This window comes from Mirounga angustirostris, unplaced genomic scaffold, assembly GCF_029215605.1.
Source record: "Mirounga angustirostris isolate CCGP_5_RB_7025 unplaced genomic scaffold, mMirAng1.0.hap1 SCAF_4, whole genome shotgun sequence".
NCBI classification, from domain to species: Eukaryota; Metazoa; Chordata; class Mammalia; order Carnivora; family Phocidae; genus Mirounga; species Mirounga angustirostris.
In genome coordinates this window covers 180,875,401-180,894,840 of record NW_026991712.1, presented here as the reverse complement: position 1 = coordinate 180,894,840, position 19,440 = coordinate 180,875,401, and the positions used below count along the sequence as shown (strand labels likewise).

Below are 19,440 nucleotides of genomic sequence, written 5' to 3'. Positions count from 1 at the left end.
GAGACACAGCGAGAGAGGGAACACAAGCAAAGGGGGTGGGAGAGGGAGAAGCAGGCCCCCTGCCGAGCAGGGAGCCCGATGCGGGCCAATCCCAAGACCCTGGGATCACGACCTGAGCCCAAGGCAGACGCCCAACAACTGAGCCACCCAGGCGCCCCTTTAAATTACATTTTAAAAATTCAGTTCCTTGGTCACACTAGCAACATTCCAGTTGCTCAGTAGCCGTGTGTGACCAGCGGCTGTTATTGGACCAGTGCTGTCCTAAGTGTAGGAAAGGATATAGATTGCAAGGCTCTCTTAGATGCATTGTTGGTGGGAGTGTAAATTTGAAAACAATTTAAATCATCCATCTTGTTAGGTGAACATTCATGCTTGGTGATCCAGCAAATACCTCCTAAATATATATATATATCCAAAGCAACTCTTGCCTCCATTCACCAGGAGACAATTTATAGGAATGTTCATAGCAGCCTGTTTGTAATAGCAAAACCTGGAAACAATCTATGTACCATCTACAGGAAAACGGATGAATGATCGTATATCCATACAATGAAATGATAGTAATAAGCAGGTACGATAAATGGATTATAGATGCACACAAAAGAATGGCTGAATCTTAGCAGCATATGACTTAAAAGGAAGAAGTAAGTCCCCAAAAATAAGGAGGCAGTGACATCCTTTTTCAAAAGACTAAAACAACTAAAACCAAAGAATATAATGAGACTATACCAGAGCATACGTTGAGATGTAATAAGGCCACAGGAAGAAGAGACGCAAAGGAATGATAAGGACAAGATTTAGAATAGTGGCTGTCTTAGGTGGAGGAGGAACGGGGGGCGGGAGGGAACGGCAGAGGACCACACAGAGAGATTCAGGTTATGGTCAGTGACGGCATTTTTGTGTTGGGGTTGGTGGTTTCACAGATGTTTATTATACCATTTAAAATAAAGAAAAGGCCAATGATGACAGTGGGCCTTGAACTGAGGGTAATGATGAGCCTAGTCCTAAAGCGCAGTTTACAAGAGAATAGAGTCCTTTCCTTCCAGGTGCTCATAGCCTCCCAGGAAACATGAATACAGGAAAGCGACTTAAGAACTGTCACTCAGAAATAGACATGCCGCGTTCCTGAGTCGCAGCGGATGAACAAACAGGATTGCTATTACCTACAGCCACACTGGTTCCAAAGGGTTATTTGAATTTAGAGTGCCGTCAACAGATGGAGAAAACCATTCCATCACTCAGTGGCCTGCACTGGAGAAGATCATTTTAAAGTTTTTTCTGGCTTACAAGGTTTGAAAACACTAGCTTGTGGTTTTTTGTTTATAATTACTTGATTAAGTTTGGTACCAGATTTATTCACACACAGTGATTTTAAGTGCACACACACACATACACACACCCCACCCTGCAGCCTCCAACTTGGGCTTTAGAAGTTAAAATTTTAGGTGAGTTTTGGAGAAGAAAGGATAGTTTTTCAACAGCAATGAAGCAATAGGGGATTCTGGGAGGAATTCCTTTAACCCGTTTGTGCTCCTAGTAAGAATATCACTGAACCACCCCTTCCGGCAGCCCCTAGAGTTGCAAGACTATATGGGGAGACTGTTTCCTTCCATGGCAAAGCTGAACTCTTCTTCTTCTTCTATGTCCATGTGAGAAATGAGCCTTGAATGCCACAGCCTTCCTTGATGATTGGTTGGTCACAGAATGAAGACCTTGGAAGTGGGAAGACACTTTGTAACCTGTGGGGAAGATAGATAAGAAACTTAACAGATAGGGGCACCTGGGTGGCTCAGTTTTTAAGCATCTGCCTTCAGCTCAGGTCATGATCCCGGCGTCCTGGGATTGAGACCCGCATCGGGCTCCCGGCTCAGCGGGAAGCCTGCTTCTCCCTCTCCCACCCCCCTGCTTGTGTTCCCTCTCTTGCTGTGTCTCTCTCTGTCAAATAAATAAATAAAATCTTTAAAAAAAAAAAAATCTAAAAAAAAACAGATAGGCAGTGTTTACGCACAAGGGAGCTACTCGACTTTCCTGTTCTCCGGTGTTTGGGTGTGCTTATCATTTACTTCAGAGATGTGTTGGGAGTGGAGGTGAGGTTGGGTCAGTGAAATTTGGGGAGGATCCTGAGGGATGCCATGGAATAAAGAAATAACTGTATGCACCGGACAGCTATTTGATAATGTGATAACACGGGGCATACTTACGTTCTCAACTATTCTATAGTTGTTACAAGATGTCATTTCTAGGAGCTCAGGTCCAGAAACAAGCCTCCTTTCCTTGACTTCTCTGGCTTCTTTGGATCCTACCAGAGGGATTTAGGTCTCTTAATAAGTCTTCTTCTCATTGGTAGTAGGCTGTTCCCACTTTGGGTACTAATGAAAAGATTGTTTCTTTTAAGGAAAATACATGTGTTAGCAAAGACATTAATTTCATGACCGTGCCTTCCTGCCCCTTCCTTTGTTTTGATCAGTGGACTGGTATAAACACACCCTTGATCTTTCTATCAGGAAGATATGACTCTAGCTGGTTCACATTTTGCCTTAACTTCATTGACCTCCAAGGCTCAGAATCTCTGGTCTTCAAACTCTCCACCAAAGTTTGTATACCCCTTTACTTTTGAGTTCCATAGTTAAAATGGCCCTTATGCCTGCCCCCCACCCACCCACAAATGCATTCATTCGTTTATTCAACTAATGTTTATTGTTTTTCAACCATGAACTGGGTACTGTTCTAGATCCCAGGATAGCAGTGAATGAAACAAAATCCTTTTCATGAATGTTCCAGATGGGGTGCCAAGCAATTAAACAAATGTTTTATCTAAGTGGGATGTGAAGCAAATGTGTTTTGGACACATGGCTAATTGATCTAACTTGTATTTTAAAAGCGTCATTCTCGTTGCTGTGAGGAGAACACACAAGGGTGGAAATAGGATAAATTACAAGACTATTGTAATAATCCATTACAAATCCAGAGATCGTTTGTTAGTTATGATAGAGATGGAGAAGTAGTTAGAATGGGGGTATATATGGATGTTGAGCCCACAGACCTCCCAGTGGATTGGGAAGATGTGGTGAGAAGCATCAGGATGAAACCTTACATTGACAAGCTGTGGGGAATGGGCTCCGTCATGTTCCTCTTGGAGGGGCCTTTGGGCTTCTGCCCCAATAGCCTGAACCTCTTCCAGGAACTTCATGGGCGACAGAATAGTAGGGGATATTTGCCTTGGGAGAAGGACCCTTCATTAGCCTGCCCTGGGCAGGGCTTGGAATGACAGTAGCTGTCTCACAGGCAAGGCAACCAGAGCAGGGCTTTGCTGCCTGGGAAAGGGTACCACGCTCCCTCCCCGTGCTTAGCCGGCATCCCTCAAACAGCAGTTGACCGGCTTCTCCACTGGTAGCCCTACAGCAGCTCCTTACACTGCCCTCCCTACCTTCAGTCAATAATGAGCATGTAGAGAGCCAACTAAATCTTTAGGCCAATATTTAGAGGGCCTAAATCTTGAAGAAGAGATTGAGACTATGTGTGGTGGGAGTATGTGAGTACATGATGTAAGTAAAAATTTTTTTACCCATTCCCTTAGTACAGATCATTGAAACTTCTTAACAGTCTCTTTACATCACCCTTGAAGAGCTCAATTAGTGGTATCTAGGGCATCCTTAGTCCTGAACTTTTAAAAATTTATCACTGGCTTTCTGGCTTTCTTGCACATACCAAACATTAACCAGGTATGGGACTTCATGCATCATGGCCCAGAGCAGAGTGTTGACCTGGGTCCAGGAGTGCTTTGCAATGTCCCAGTTTCACCGCTACCTCATTGCGTGGCCTGTGGCAAGTTTCTGGCTGTTTCTGTCCATATTACTACCCCTGTTTGCCCACTAGGGCACTTCTGTGCCTTTGTAAGTAAGTCTCTACATTGCCATTAGTACATGGTTCTGAAGTGCTGATTCAGTGCTGATTCAAGCCTTACTCCTCTCTGTTAGCTGTGTCTAGAGAGGGATGTTTTGCTTCAGTGGAATCCAGGAACAAATAATGAAAAGTACAGCGAGTACAAGGCTGAGGACAGACCCGGCACACTCTTATCAGTCATCTGAAATATGCACAGCCTTTCCAAGACAAATACGGACTCCTGTTTCTAGGAAAACACCGAAAAGTACTTATCAATTACCCTGTATATGGTTTGTGGAAAAAGACAACATCAGCCTACCCTGAAAGCCATGGCAAAGCAGATTCCTTTGGGCAACTGACAGCCGAGTGGCATGAGTTAGAGCCGCTGCAGAATCCCAGACTGTGGCCTGGGCCCAGTCCATGGAGCCTCTCCTCACCCTCCCAGAATTCCTGTGTCCCTTGCTCTGTGCCCAGGCACTGAGCTCCTCCTAACAGAAGTCCAGAAGCCTGGCATGTGCTTCCTAGATGCCCAGGCCCCCTCACTGTTCTTCCTGGCCCTTGCAAGTCCAGAGGCACCTCTCCTAAAGATTCCTAGAAAAGCGGGGTTTTCCCAAGTAGAAGTCTCAGTAATAACAACAACAGGAGCCGTCACTGGTGGCTAGCCCACATCCTGTCCAGCACAGGCTCCACGAGCTGTCCTGTGAGGTACGTGTCCTCCTCCCATTTTACAGAGAAAACTGGAACCTGGCGTCAAAGAAGCGAACTCTCTTGTCCATGGTCGCCTAGTCAGGACATGGCAGAGACAGGGTTCTTGTCAAAACTGGAGTCTCAGGGCACCTGGGTGGCTCAGTCAGTTGAGTGTCTGCCTTCGGCTCAGGTCATGATCTCAGGGTCCTGGGATCGAGCCCCGCGTCGGGTTCCCTGCTTGGCGGGGAGGCTGCTTCTCCCTCTCCCTCTGTGCTCGCGTGCTCTCTCACTCTCCCTCTCAGATAAATAAATAAAATCTTAAAAAACAAAACAACAACAACAGAACAAAACTAGAGTCTCGAATGGCTCCCTCCTAGTGCATTCACAGGTGATGCTGTGGCATAGTTCTGGTCACTAAATTCGGAGCATGCCTTGTATGACGTAGTGCTTTTTATTTCAGATGAGGAAGGGAGATCCTCTGAACCATAACGCTTAACCTCCCTGCTTGGTGTGCCTTTCCCTGTGCAGGACTCAGGCCCAGAGGGTTCGGAAGCCGCGCTGCTGCAGTGGGCCCCAAGGGCTGCTTCCTCGATACTCGGAGAGCCAGGCAGAAGGGCAGGAGCAGCTCTTCAAGCTAACGGACAACATTCAAGATGAATTGTAAGTGGAGCCGTGGGAAACCGGCCCTGTTGGCTCACTGCGTTCATTGTCTTTTCTATCAAGTCCAAGAAGTTTCTCTTGTTCTGGGCATCGCCGTGCCTCTTAGACCTTGGAACTTGTCAGAGATTCCTTGGCCCAAACGTTCTACAGGTGTAGGTATAACTACTTGTCCAAAGCCTTTTACTCAAAGCAGTGGTTCTCAAACTGAGTTCCACACTGAGACCTCAGTGTTTTGTTTCTCGAAAATGGCAGTCTCTTCCTAGTTTGTTCAAAGAGAGACGATAAGGAATAAAACGTTCCCAACTTTAAGACTTTTTTCTGTGTGAAACGTCCTTAAGCTTTGGTGTTCTACTGTTTGCTGCAGAATGCCTAGTGAAACAAAACAGGTAAACAAACGGCAGACAACTAGTGGCTGAAAATTTTAGAAAAGCAATCTTTAAAACATTGTTTTGTTACTCTTTGAATGGGAAGCCTTACATACCTCGGGTATGTATCTTCAGTTAGTGAAATTATTCCAGGTTGGTGTGATACGATTCAGTTTATCACTCTTTCAGGATATTCTGCAGAGACCCTTTTAGCAGAAAATGCTCTGTAACTTAAGTGGGTGTTAGAACCACCAGTCCAGAGAAGGCATTTGGTTATGCCTGATGAGTAGCAAAATGCTCGTTTAATTTCTTTTAATGCTTACTTATCTCCTTTAAGCTAAAGCAAGAAAGGGAGGGTTCTGAGGGCCGTGAATATGTCTGGGTTGATGGAGGAGTTTCTGAAGCAGAGGATAGCCTTCATTGTCATTGTTCAAGACAGTGCTCAGCTGACCTCATCTCATATTTTTGTAGCGGTATTTGAATGGAAACATCAAAAATTAAGTCCAGAAATCATTTGCTGCTTACTGGATAAGATGGCTTCTTCCTGGATGTATGTGTTTTGTATAACCCAAACCCCCTGCAGTGTTACTGGAAGGTCTCTTGAGGATGGCGGTGCGTAATATTGTCTGAGCTCAGGCTGCCATAAAAAGCACCATTTTGTCACAGTTCTGGAGGTTGGGAAGTCCAAGATCAAGGCACTGGCCAGTTTGGTTTCTGGTGAAAGCTTTCCTCCTGCCTTGCAGATGGCCAACTTCTGACTGTGTTCTCACATGGCCAAGAGCGAGCAGGCAAGAGCTCTGGTGTCTCTTATAAGGACAATAATCCTATAGGGTCAGGGCCCTACCCTTACGACCTCATTTAACCTTAATTACTTCCTTCCTCCAAATAGGGCTTCAACATAAGGATTCTGCAGGGACACAGTTCTGTCTGCAGTATGCTTCTTGTATATGTTCTGCTTTTTAAGTCTAGGCCCAGCTCTGATCACCATTGCAATAAGGGACTCCCCAGGCAGCTTCACTCCGGGGAGGACTTTCTCTTCCTGCCTGCTTGGGGAGGATTTGGTGGCATGGTGGAACTTTTAGATCAGAGGCCCTGAGAGTCATGCCTCAGGTCTAGCAGGGCTAGAATGGCAGCCCCAGCAGCACTGGGATTTTTGTCTGTTCCATTCACTAGGCCATGCTCAGCACCTAGAACGGTCCCTGGCACATGACAGGCACTCAGTGAATATTTGTTGAATCAGTGATAGCTGGAGAGCTGCGGTATAGCATTATATTAATGTGTGTTCACTTTGCCATCTTTTGGGGGTTTTTTGGTCAAAGATTGAGATTATAAAGTATTGTACGTTGTGCTTTTAATTTCCTCCCCCACTCACCCCTATTCAATTCGAACTGTCTCTGGCCCTTACAAAATTCATTTTCAGTAGAATGACATGTGCCAAAAACACAAGGGAGAGATTGTGTGGTACAGCTAACCCAGGATTGTTCCCAGTGAGACACGCACATTGAAAACAGAGCCACGTTCGGCTGAAAACTGGAATCAAACTGAAGTCAGTAAAATCGATTTCATGAAACTCTTGATATTCATATGAACTGGGGAAGGATATTGGCATGAATGAGTTTTGACTCTAAAGATGAAAACCATGTGTTGCTACCCAAGTTTGTGGGTTAAATCTCGCCAGTGAATGTTGAAGAAAGCACATGACCGTGGCCATCCTCGGGTACAAGGAAGAAGTCATCAAGGAAGCCGGCAAATTCTCTGAAGTATCCTCGGTTGTCAGGCTGGGTCTTCACGGTGACGTGAACATTAGAATCATCACTTTGCAAGAAAGGGGTTTTCAAGAAAAGCACACAAGTGCCACATTATACCTCTGACTTTTATCCTAGAATTGTAATTAAAAACATATTTAAAGACCTAATTATTTGCATATTTTCCTTCAGAGTTAACCCCTTAAAAGGTCTTTAATACCTTGCTCTACTGTTCTAACTAAATGTTTCCACATTTTTTTCCAGTTAGACTCACTGTTTCACTTCTGGAAAATGTTGTGTAATTACTTCCTGATGTAGTGAAAACCCCACAAAGTCCCCAGTGCCATGGGCACTTCAACTTTGTCCTCCCAGATCAAGTTTCATTTAATTTTTCATTTTATTTAATTAATTAGTATTAAAAAGATAGTTACTGACATAGGATTTAAGGTCTGGCCAGCTGAAAAGGCTTTGGTTTCAGGAGAATCGACTGTTTTTCTGGTATGTTACAGACTTACCATTGCTCCCATTCTTTTCAGTTTGGGTTTTGAAATAGGATCCTGGGTTAAGATGATGTTAAAGTAAATTTGTCCCATCTGATTACATTAATTTTGCCTTATAACTAGCATCTAATCTGTAGCCAGGGACCTCATTTTCACTTAAAAAAAAAAAAAAAAAAAAGGAAAGGAAAAGAAAGTTCCTATTTTATTTCTAATACTTTATCACAGACAAAGTGAGACACCAGTATTGCAAGCGTTAGGGTGGCTCTTGACCTGATCAAAGTAGGTGGCTGTGAGCCACACACGTGACCTGATACTGTTTTCTGGAGTTTGACAGCTAGGTTCTATTTTCAAAATGTAGTTTCAGAAAATAACATTTACGAGATTTTTTTTTAATACAAAGAAGTATTAAAAAAAAAAAAAGAAAAACAGCCTATAAACCCACCAGCCAAACAAGTTCTTTCTCCATGAAAGAAACTCATGCACATGGTCAGCACATTCAGAGTACAAAAAGAAATGAAATCAAGAGCAAAATTTTCCTTTCTTGCCCTCTTTGTAAACGTACTGTTTTTGGTATTTTCAATCTGTTCTATCCTTCCTGACAAATTGCAGATAGAGACAGAAATCAGAAATTTTTTTAGAGCACAGGTTATAGTGTTGATTCTAACAGCATAGAATCATCAATATAAACCTTATAGTAACATATACAGTCCGAAAACAAAAACGAAAGACAGGTCCTTTTGAGGAATGGGATAAAATTCATTAGCTTCCATTTTCTAAACCGGATAATAATCTGTCAATAACCATTGACACTTAGGGAATTGGATGTTCTTTGATATGCCCCTACATAAAAACTTTTGTGTGACCGATTAGCCAGCTATGCTGATAAAAGTTAATGGCTTGATTAAATCTTTAAAAAGTTAAATCAAGAGTTCCAAGAGAGTTTTGTAACTTTACTACTGGTTAAAATATATGCAACATACAAAGTTGCACGTGCTCTGGCAAATTCCACCGGACCTTACAATGTAAATTCACTGTCATTTTGTAAGACTACCTAACACGTAAGTGTATTGAATGCTACTCTGTGCCAGGACGAGTAAGAAATTTGCTCTTTCCTTGACGGGTTTGCAGTCTAGCAGGGGAAGCAGGATGGTATTACCAACTACCTATAACATATGATTGCTTTTAAAATGGAAGTGTGAGCCGTGTGTTATGAGGCCTCAAGGGGAAGTGATTAATTTATGCTTGGAGAGCCGGGGAAGACTGTGGACAGTTGGCCCGGCCCTGCAGGATGAGGGAGATTTTGTCCGGGAGAGCAGAGAGAAAGCCGCTGAGAGAAGGGTGCCGGGCAGAGGTGGCCGAGCTCCTGGCGTTTCTGGATGGTTGGGGTCCACCAAGTGTGGCGGTAACACCCGTGTGGGACGGTGGCCCACAGGCCAGATCCTAAGAGCCATACCGAGTTCACCTGTTCTGTAGGCAGTGGTGAGATTTTGAAGAGGACCCCACTCCAAATCACGTGTTCAAAATGTAACCTTGCCGGCAGCGGAGAAACGGATCAGAGTCGGAGAGACGAGACAGGAAGGCGGTGGCGGGTGCCCCTGGGCATGATCCACATCAGCGACATAGACGGTGGCTGTGAGTGGGAGTGGGGGGGACAGAGTTGAGGGTATTTGAGGAGGTAGCATCAGCACTGACTAAATACAGAATTGGAGTGAGGAGGGGGTGAGAGTGACCCCCGGGCTTCTTGTCCTTGTGGTTGGATGGCCAGGAAGGGCTGGAAGCCCTGTGGCTCTGAGAAAGAAGGGGACAGAGGATGGCGCCACTGCGGAGGGGAAGGCCCCAGTGCGCTGCCTTGGCTGGCTTCTCCGGTCACCCCGAGTTGTGGTTCCTCCGGTGGACGACTGACGTGTTTGCCATCTGTCTCCATAGCAGGGAACCCCCAGTCTACAGCTTTGTTTTAATCATCCTTTGATGTGGTTTCTAGATTTTGTAAAAAAGAAAAGATGATGATGATGACGAAGAAACCCAAAGCGTCGGTGGCTGGTGGCAGGAGTGCTAGGGAGGCGTCAGGAGGAAAATGGGGAGGCAGAGCTGTCGCAAAGTCAGGCTCTGGGTTCTCGCTCAGACGGCACTCGGGGAGGCAGTGAAGCCCAGCCATGGCTTCACTCTCTCCCTTTCTCCTCCCCTCGATTGTACCGTTGGCTCTGATCTGCTGTTGATTGGAAAAGACTTCAAAGAGTTGACACACACGTCCAAAGAGTGTTATTACCTGTGGTGACGGCAGGGTATGAACAGGGCCCCTGGTCACAGAACAGAGGTCTGGCCATGAATCCTTGAGACTTTGCTACTTGGTAAAGAACCTGGCAGGTAGCATCACCTCTGTCGGATGAAGAAACCGAGCCACAGGGACGGCAGCTGGCCTGCCCAGAGTCGCCTGGCCTGGCACTGTTTCCTCATATGTGGGAAGTGCCACCGTATGGCCTCCGAGCTCAGAGCCACCCTTCTTCCCGCGGCGGCTCTGGCTGGACTGAGGACTTGCGCCCTCCGTGGCATCTTGGAAAGGAGTCTATTTTAAAGCCCATAAAAGTGTTCCTGTATGGAAAGTGCGCTAATAATGTTAGCCACCCTGGCCCGGCTGTGAGAACAGCTGCCCGGATGGAAAGGCCTGGCTTTCGAGAGGCTGTGCTTCAGTGTCAGCCACGGCAGGTGCCAACGGGTGAGAGTGGGGGCAAGGGTCCTGGGGTAGGTCCATCCCGTGCTGGACCAGAGGAAAGGAAATAAACTCAGTTGGATTTTTATTTATTTTCTTTAAAGATTTTATTTATTTGAGAGAGAGAGAGAGAGCACAAGCAGGGGTAGGGGCAGAGGGAGAAGCAGACTCCCTGCTGAGCAGGGAGCCCAACACAGGACTCGATCCCAGGACCCCAGGGTCATGACCTGAGCTGAAGGCAGCGCTTAACAGACTGAGCCACCCAGGCGCCCCTCAGTCGGATTTTTAGTGCACGTTCCTGCTCTCACCCCAGTTGCGGCGGCTGACTTTGGGGTCTCCTTTGGGAGCCCGTTGCATGCCCAGCCCACCTGTGCTCAGAAACCATCGTACGTTTTCAGTGTTCATGCCAGTTGCTCAGCAAGTCCTGGCCCAGTGGCACTTCCTGTCTATGTCAGGATGCTTTTCTCATTTCTCTCTCTCTTTCCGTTTGTCTCCCTCTGTTGCCTCTTTTCTTCCCCCTGGACGAGCTGTTTTAGATTCCATTCAGTTTGATGAAGCGATAACGCTGCCCCCTTGTTACTGTCAGAACCCAGAATGTGGGAAATTCTGTGCTGAGTGGCCTGAACACCAAAAGCTGCTGGGTATTTCTAATTTTGGCATTGAGACTTTACAAGTCTGCATTCTTGGCATTGCCAACCAGTTCGAATAGAACAATAAACCCCAATTTTTGTCATGCAAGGCTGTAATTAAAATGGCAACAGGAACAGGCAGATACTTGCTGAGTACGTAGGGGGTGGCTGACTCAGTAGTGGTCTCTCAGGGAGACATGGGGGTGTAGGATAGGGACCCCACTCTGACATCAGCTTAGAGAGCCAAGTCCATGTTTGGCAGTGCTTTTGAAGGTAAGCAGTTAAGCCGTCAAACGTGGGGGCAGGTTTGGAGTATTTCAGGGAGGCTCCGTGGAGAAGTTGGAACTTGGAAATCCTCAGGTGGGGAGGCTTTGGATAGGTTGTGCCCTGAGGGGGGCAGGGGTGGATCTGTGACCCTGCAGGTGAGCGAGGGCCTGGCATATGCTCTGGTCTGAAAGGAAAGCGGCCGGGGCCCCGGTGGGCGGGCCTCCGTCCCATCAGCCGTTTGGTGACCGCTGAGAAACAAAGCCATCCTGGGACCCCAGTCCCCAAGCAGCTCCAGGGGGAGCCTTGGTTCAGCGGCTACAGTTTGGAAATTCCTCTCAGGACATCAAGTCCCAGGGGGCCAGAGCTTGACAGCCAGCCTGTCGTCAGCTCTTAGTATTCTTGCCGTCATCTGGTCTCTTTTGCTGTCCCTCGACGTGGCCGCCCCATTGTGGCAGGCTGTCACAAGATGCCGCGGAGGCGGCCAGGCCCCGGAGAACCGCCGTGGCCGTTTCCAAGGGTCACTGCCCTTCATTCAGGAGCCGAGCTGAAAGGTCTGACATGCATAAATTTCCACTTTAAATCTGGGAGCTCCATGGAGGAAGAGGAATGGGATTTTTTTTTTCCGAGCGGCCCTACCGCCCCAAGTGATGACTGAATGTTAGTCAAATCAAGATTACAGCTTCAGAAAGCACTTTCTAATTTATTAGACTTTTCTGAACATGCAGGGGCATTCTCTAGGCTTCCCTGTCACTGAGGTGTGGAGCGGAGACCCGGACAAGGAAGGAAGCAGACGCTGTCTTCCCACACCTGCCAGCTGGGGAACCCTGTTTAATTCCCAGTCACCCCCCCACGCCCCACTCTGGGCCACATCTCCATCACCCCGCTGGTGTCTTCGGGGCCCTGGCGGTCACCCCTCTGCATAGCAGTGAACGTTGTCAGTGGCTACTTCATCAGTAGTGAAAAGCATTGTATTTTCCTCCTCTTTTGTGTCCAACAAAGCCTGGGTACATTTCCTCTGGGCCTTAAACTCCCTAAAAACTCTCCCTGCAGAAAACCCCCCCACACAATGCAATGTCAGGATATAAAGTGGTTTCTCTTATTTATACTGTTGGTCGTCGTCACGAGCCGCCTTTCTCGAGCACCCCTGCGTAGGGGGCCCCATGCTGTACAGCCCCGGGAGGTCAGTGACACTTTTATTCCTAATCTGCAAATGAGGAAACTGAGGCTCAAGGTGTAGTAGACGTGAGGGAGCCTGGACTCGAGGTCAGGAGCCGGCACCAGGCCTTCTCCCCTTTTGTTGGCTCAGTGACCAGGATCGGCCCTGCTGTCGTGGGTTGAGGCTCGGCCCGGTGTGCCATACTGATTTTCCCCCTTTCTCGGCAGCTTCATAGCCGTGGAGAACATCGACAGCTACTGTGTGCTCATCTCCTCCAAAGCCGTTTACTTCCTAAAAAGTGGGGACTATGTGGATCGAGAGGCCATCTTCCTGGAAGTCAAATACGACGATCTCTACCACTGCCTCGTCTCCAAAGACCACGGGAAGGTGTACGTGCAGGTGACCAAGAAGGCAGTGAACTCGAGTAGTGGAGTGTCCATCCCTGGCCCTTCTCACCAGAAGCCCATGGTAAGTGCGCAGCTGGCCCGTCTCCTTAGCCCCCCTGAGTGGCTGTAGTCAGTGGTTAAGAGATAGAAAGGGCCCTCGGAACGCTGTTGCCCTGCTTATTATGCTTTTCACCAGGAATTCATTTTAGGTTCACGCTGGGCTGTCATTAACCCCTAGGGGTACTGCTTCTCAGTCCTACATACAGAAGGAGCTCAGTGTGCGTTAACTGGGGTGAGGCTATCCTCCCAGCTCTACCAGTGACGACCCAGCCCGTGTGCCCCCACTGCCCATCGATAACAGTTCGGGCAGTAACCAGCTCTAGCAAGTGGCCAGGACCTGCTGACGTGATAAAACATGACTCTGCCGTGCCTTGGCTCCACAGTGTTAGGGCACACGCTGGCTCCCATAACAATTGCAAGCTTGTTTTTCTGTGCAGAGAAGCAGTATCTAGCATAGGCCCTTCCCCAGAATAAATTCTAAATAAATGTTTATAAATAAAATGTATATATTGCCTCCAAAGGGTACGAGATGTTGTCATGGCAGGACTTTTAAATACTAGCGTTCCCATTAAGGATACGCTGTCTGCCAGGCTAGATAGATACTAAGTACTTCCTGAGAGTTGTTTGGTGTTGTTCTGTCTTTGTGCCCACTTGCCTGGTAAGGAGGCTTGGTGAGGGCCACTGACTCGCTCCAGGTCATATGGCCAACACTGGGAGGAACTGGGGTTCAAACCCAGGTGGTGTGACTCTGGAGCCAGCAGTCTACACCCCTTTGCTTGCTGCGTCCACTCAGAGAAACTGTTGGCTCAGCAGAAGCACGCGGGAGGAAGCTCACCCCCTCTAGCCATAGTCAGACTTCGCTGGCTTTTCGTGAGCCTGAGGTGTTAGTCATGCCCAGTTTTCACCTGGTTTGCCAGGATTTTCAAAGCTGCATTTGAGAATGATGGGCCATTCAAATGGCCCTGCTTATCTCTGGCTCTCTCTACAGATCAGAAACCGCAACCAACCTTATTGGGCCTCTCTCCTCAGGAATCCCTTGACCTTCCCCTGCTCAGGAATGCACTTGGGTTTGGCTTGGCTTGTGCAGGCTCCCCTGGGTTCCTTGGCTTAAGTCAGGGCTGGTAGATTCACAGAGTTAACACCCAGAAGTTGAATATTTCCACAAGTTCCTTTTGATGGTGGGGAGCCTTGCCCAGCTACGCTTTTGCTCCTTTAAAGGCAAGTGAGCAACTAAGCATTCTTGATAAGAAAGGCCTCTAGGCATTTGTCTGAGAATCCTTCTTCCCTCTTCGTCACCAGACAGTAGAATTCCCTTGGTGCAGTCCTTTCCTCTTGCTCATTGTCTAGCCTCAGCAGACCCTCACCTCCTCAGAGCTGAGGCTGGTGCTCCTATACGGAGGGTTCCAAATGTCAGGTGACTGTGGTTTGGCTCCCCAGTCACCTGGGGCGTATGTTAAAGATACAGATTCCAGGAATCCACCCCACATCTTGAATCAGCATTCACCAGGAGCAGGCCCTGGGAATCCTTCTTAAAAGTAAACCCATGCCAGGGGCGCCTGGATAATTCAGTCGGGTCCGACTCTTGATCTCAGCTCAGGTCTTAAGCTCAGGGTCATGAGTTCAAGCCCCACTATGGGCTCCACACTGGGTGTGGAGCCTACTTAAAAAAAAAAAAAAAAAAAATGGGTGCCTGGGTGGCTCAGTTGGTTAAGCGACTGCCTTCGGCTCAGGTCATGATCCTGGAGTCCCTGGATCGAGTCCCGCATCGGGCTTCTCCCTCTGACCCTTCCCCCTCTCATGTGCTCTCTCTCATTCTCTCTCTCTCAAATAAATAAATAAAATCTTTAAAAAAAAAAAAAAAGTAAGCCCATACCGTTCTGATCTGCCGCCAGGCTGGGAGATGCCTGGGCCAATTTAATTGTCCACATCCTGTGATTTGTTTGGCCCCCACCTCTGGGCGGGTTACTGATTCTGTTTTGCTCTCCAGGTCCATGTGAAATCCGAGGGCCTTGCTGTCAAGTTATCACAAGAGATAAACTATGCAAAGAGCCTTTACTATGAACAGCAACTTATGTTAAGACTCAATGAAAATCAAGAGCAGTTGGAGCTGGACTCCTGAGAAATCCCAGCTGCCAGAGAGCCGCTCCCAGACACAAACCCCAGATCAATCAGGAGGAAAGGCCCATAGGCTTGGCCTCAGTCAGAGGCAAAACCAGAATAAGGTTTGGGGGACGATATCAAGAAACGAGGGGAGGATACAAATGGAAACCATATTAATTTGTGGGTGGGGTGGAGGGTTACTTTAGATTATGGGGAAGTAATTTTTAAAAGGTTTTGGTTGAATAACGTTAAAAAAAAGTGTACTGAGATAAATCTAATTTTAGATTGCCCTGTATTTTGTTAACATGTATATATGTACAACTGTGTGTTTGTAAATATATAGGAGCATTTCTGGACAGGGCCTGTGATGTGTGTAAAGGTTTGTTAACTGTAAAATAATACAAAATTATATTGGATCTTCTATTGCACTAATTCTACACGTCTAATTCAGGGTACTCTCTTTAAAAAGGCATTCTTGAGAGTTGAAGAATGTTCTGTGTTAGTTTTGGAAACCAGAGAAGTCACAGGAACGAAGACTGAGTGAGACTGGAAGTGCTCTCGCGGGCGCCTTTGAGTCCTGTGGCCCCCAGGGCCGGATCGGGGAGCCGGAGCCGCCCCCGAAGGAGATGCGGGACTGTGGCTCGGAAACCCATCTTTTATTTATTTCCCACTCCCATTTTAAAAGTAGTTCCTAGATTACCACAAATTCATTTTTTCTCCTGACTAATCTCGCCCAACTTTGAGATAAACTGTGTTCCGTTACTGTGTGTGTCTGTGTGTCTGTCTGTGTGCGCGTGCGCACAGCCACGCACGCAGCAGCATTATAAGATTTTCTTGGGTTATCATCAGAGAGGGTCAGTTTGAAACACTGGTAGGCTCTGTTGATTTGGAAGGAAAAACCTCTCACAGAGCTATTTGTTTTAACAAATCAAAAATCCACAGAATTATCCAAGTCCCCAGTAAGAAGGCTCTTCTTTCTGGGCAACAACAGGGAGAAGGTCCTAGGACTCTCCTTTCTGATAAAGCCGCAGGCAGGTACAACCACGCAGCCCTGGCCTCAGCAGTGGTAACACTGGACGAGAAGGGAGAGAGTCTCAGAAAAGGGAATGAAATCTCAGTGTTAAAAAGCTGTTTTGTCCGTTTTTCATGGAACCAAGATTTGGCTAGAACATCTCTTGTCCTTGGTTTTAAATTCCAGCCAGTTAACAAGGCCTGGTATGAGTGCCCCCCTCCTCCTGGGTCTTGTTTTTGCTGTTTCCCTTTTCTGTAAGGAATAAACACATTGGGAGGGGGGGCTCGCTCTAGAATGAATGACTAGCCTTGTGACTTTTTAATTTTCATTTTAATAAAGCTAATCAGTTTCTATGACCTTGTCACACATAGCTGAGATCTAAAATGACTCAGTGGATCAGCGGATGTGTAGAAGGTTTTGGTGTTTATAACTCATGACCCAAACCCTTCCGAGACGCAGATGAAGCTGATTTGTCCATCTCACTGCCCCTCACCTCTGCGAGTGTGTGCACGTGTGTGTGTGTGTGTTTTCAAAGAAGCGGGAAGGGAGCTTTAGCACAAGTGCTCAAGAGCTTTCGCCAAATAGTGTTTCCAAGGTTATTGTCTTGAACCCCAAGGTCTTTGTCGTCTTCACGGACTCTAAGTTGGTGGATTGCAAAATTGGAAACTTGGCTTGGGAAGGATTGGGGTGGGTTTTGGTTTGTTGTTTGTTTGGCAGTCATGACTCTCCTGCTCACACACAAGATCTCCTGCTGCAGGGCAGCCCAGTGTCACCTGCTGCGGGTCCTCCTCACCAGCCGCCCCGTCCGTGCCCCACAAGTCCACCTTGTGGTTTTTGCCATCAGTGACCCACTGCCAGAGACCACGATCTCTTAAAGATGAGACTCTTAGAAGGGTTGATTGCCTTGGTGAGCCTTCTGTCGCTTTCTGGAATGAAGTCAGGGGAATTGCGTGTGACTGAGGAGGGCGGCCCTCAGCCCCTGTGGCAGCTATGATGCAGGGAGCCGAGCTGCTTCCCGTGCAGAGGTTTAGCGATGCCCTCCTCCCTGCTCCTTTCTAATTTTAATCAGCTCTAGAAATAGTCGCCCATCCTGGTGGATTGCGCAAGCCCTCGCCGAGCACCAGACAAGTCTGAGAAGACGCTAGAGCTTCTCAGGCTCTCTGCCCTCGTGGCCCCCACGCCGGGCTCCGGGGGCGGTGGGTGGGGGAGGGAGGCTTCGGGGAGGGGGCGTCCTTGGACATAGTTTCCTGCTTGGCCAGGAAAGAATTCAAAGCTCTGAAGGAAGCAGGCCCTGCCCCGGGCTTCTTGAATGCCCTGGTTCTTTTTAAATTGGTGTTTAGCCCGTGAGGTCTGAGACTTTGTTATGATAATTTCTCCCAATTTTCATGCTGTCCCAAATACAGAGTTTCTCTCTGAGAAAAGTAAAAAAGAAATTGAATGAGGAGAAATTGGATAAGGAGAAATCAAAAGCCATCCTAATTCCCCAGTTGGCCAACCCACAGGGCTGGTTGGCCAGAGCTGGTCCGGGGCCGGCCCGGGGGGGGGGGGGGGGGGTTGGGGGGGGCGCGCGGCGGCGCCTCCACACCCCCAGGGAAGCAGGGTGAGGGGGGGATGCAGCCCCTCACCAGCCCCGGCACGCCTGCTGCCTGGTGGGGACTCACCTGGATGTTCAGGAGGCTCTAGGGCCACGTTGTTTTTAAGCATCATCTGTGCCTCAAAATACCATAGTAGCTGCTTGATAAAACCTGAAATTAAAATATCTGGTTCTCTATTGTGTAAACATGATTACATACGGTCACCAATCTGTTAAGACTCTTTCGTCTGTTTCACATGTCAGAGTCGTTATTTTTCTTCCTGTGGAATAAAACGCTTTATTGACTTCCCAGACAGGTTGTTTGCTTCTGGTTTCTTGGTATTCCACAGATTCTAGAACCATCGCCAGTGACAGATGCCAAGCATATTACGATGTTCACAGTAACACGCAGCCTCTCCCCAAGCTCCAGGGAAGCACAGTACTGGGGCAAAGTCCTCACCTTGAAGAAACGCTCACCTTTCCTCCTCCAGAGCCCAGCTTTGTGCGGGCAGCTCCTCCCCTCCCCCGATTCGGGTGACTGACTAGGCTAGGCATCGGCGGGATGGAAGTTGTCATGTTTGCTGAGAAAGGGGGACTTCGGGGGAACAGGTTTAGAGCTCACTTTGTATGTGGTAAGTTCAAGGTGCCTACTTGACGCCGCTGGAGATGTCAGGAAGGCAGTGGGCATGCGAGTCTGGAGCTCAAGAGAGAAGTCCAGGCCAGAGGTGCCCCACTAGGAGTCATCAGCATCCAAATGACAAGTGGAGCCTGGGTGAAATCCCCAAAGCAGTGAGTTGAGTGGGGCTGGCAAAAAAAACCAAAAACAAGAGGCCCCAGATCTGAGCCTTGGGGCTCCCCAAAGTTCAGAGTGTGGGCAGGTGGAGAGGAAGAGTGCAGGAGACGGCAGGAGCATCCAGAGACACAGGCATGAAGCTGGGAGGGTGTGGGTCCTGGAAGCTGAGTCCAGAAAGGTTTCAGAGAGGAGAGCGGTTATCAAATGCTGCTGCTAAGTCAGATGAGGACGGACAATACTGGGCTTCCAGCATCGAGGCCCTGGAGCCTTCTCGAGCAGCTTCAGTGGAGCGGAGAGGGGTTAGAAGCCGGATGGCATTAGAGCCCAGAGGAAAATGGTAGGGGGGACATTGGCAACAAGGAATATCGGCAACTCTCTGGAGGAACCTGGCTAGAAATGGAGGGAGAGAAGTGACTGGTACTTCGAGAAGGGCGGGGGGTGGGGGGGCTTGATAATCAGTCGGGCAGTGAAAGGGGAGAACGGAGACTAGCCAGGAAGAGGAGTAGATGTGGTGGAGACTTCAGGAAATCCTCATTTCCTAGTTTCCATTGCTTCTCCTTCTCAGATCAGCAGAGAGGGAGCATGGGGCGGGACGTGATGGAGATTTGGAGGAGCGGGGGAAACTGGAAGACAGACATCTGAGATCATGGGAAAGTGAGCAGACCAGGGAGGTATGGACAGTAGGTCAGCCAGGAAACATGAAAGGCCCATTCGAGGTTGGGGATCATTAAAGTGAGACCAGGCAGCCTGGTTCTGGTTTTCTCCAGCCACACTCAGCCGCACGATTTAGCGTGGAATAGGCAAAGAATTGGATTTAATCAAGAACTGTCCCCTCCTGCCCATTCAGATGTTCCAGCCACCATGGCCCAACTGGAGCTCAGCAAGAGAGCCAGCCAGAACCAAATGTCAAACAGAAAT

General features: G+C 48.0%; 1 protein-coding gene and 1 non-coding gene across 7 annotated transcripts in view; both read left to right on the top strand.

Annotated features, from left to right (window-relative positions):
• VPS13D (vacuolar protein sorting 13 homolog D) overlaps positions 1-18,041 on the top strand; it is a 246,078-nt gene extending 228,037 nt beyond the window's left edge. For all 6 annotated transcript variants that reach the window (XM_045898674.3, XM_045898673.3, XM_045898671.3 and 3 more), the window contains 3 exons: positions 5,098-5,229; positions 12,826-13,066; positions 15,032-18,041. In XM_045898674.3, the coding sequence (XP_045754630.1) occupies positions 5,098-5,229; positions 12,826-13,066; positions 15,032-15,163 (505 nt within the window). In that variant the 3' untranslated portion in view covers positions 15,164-18,041. The remainder of the gene's footprint in view (positions 1-5,097; positions 5,230-12,825; positions 13,067-15,031) is intronic.
• LOC123860745 (small nucleolar RNA ACA59) lies at positions 13,256-13,386 on the top strand. Its single transcript, XR_006794858.1, has one exon. It is a non-coding gene; the product is annotated as a small nucleolar RNA ACA59 (small nucleolar RNA).
• Positions 18,042-19,440: the final 1,399 nt, after the last annotated feature.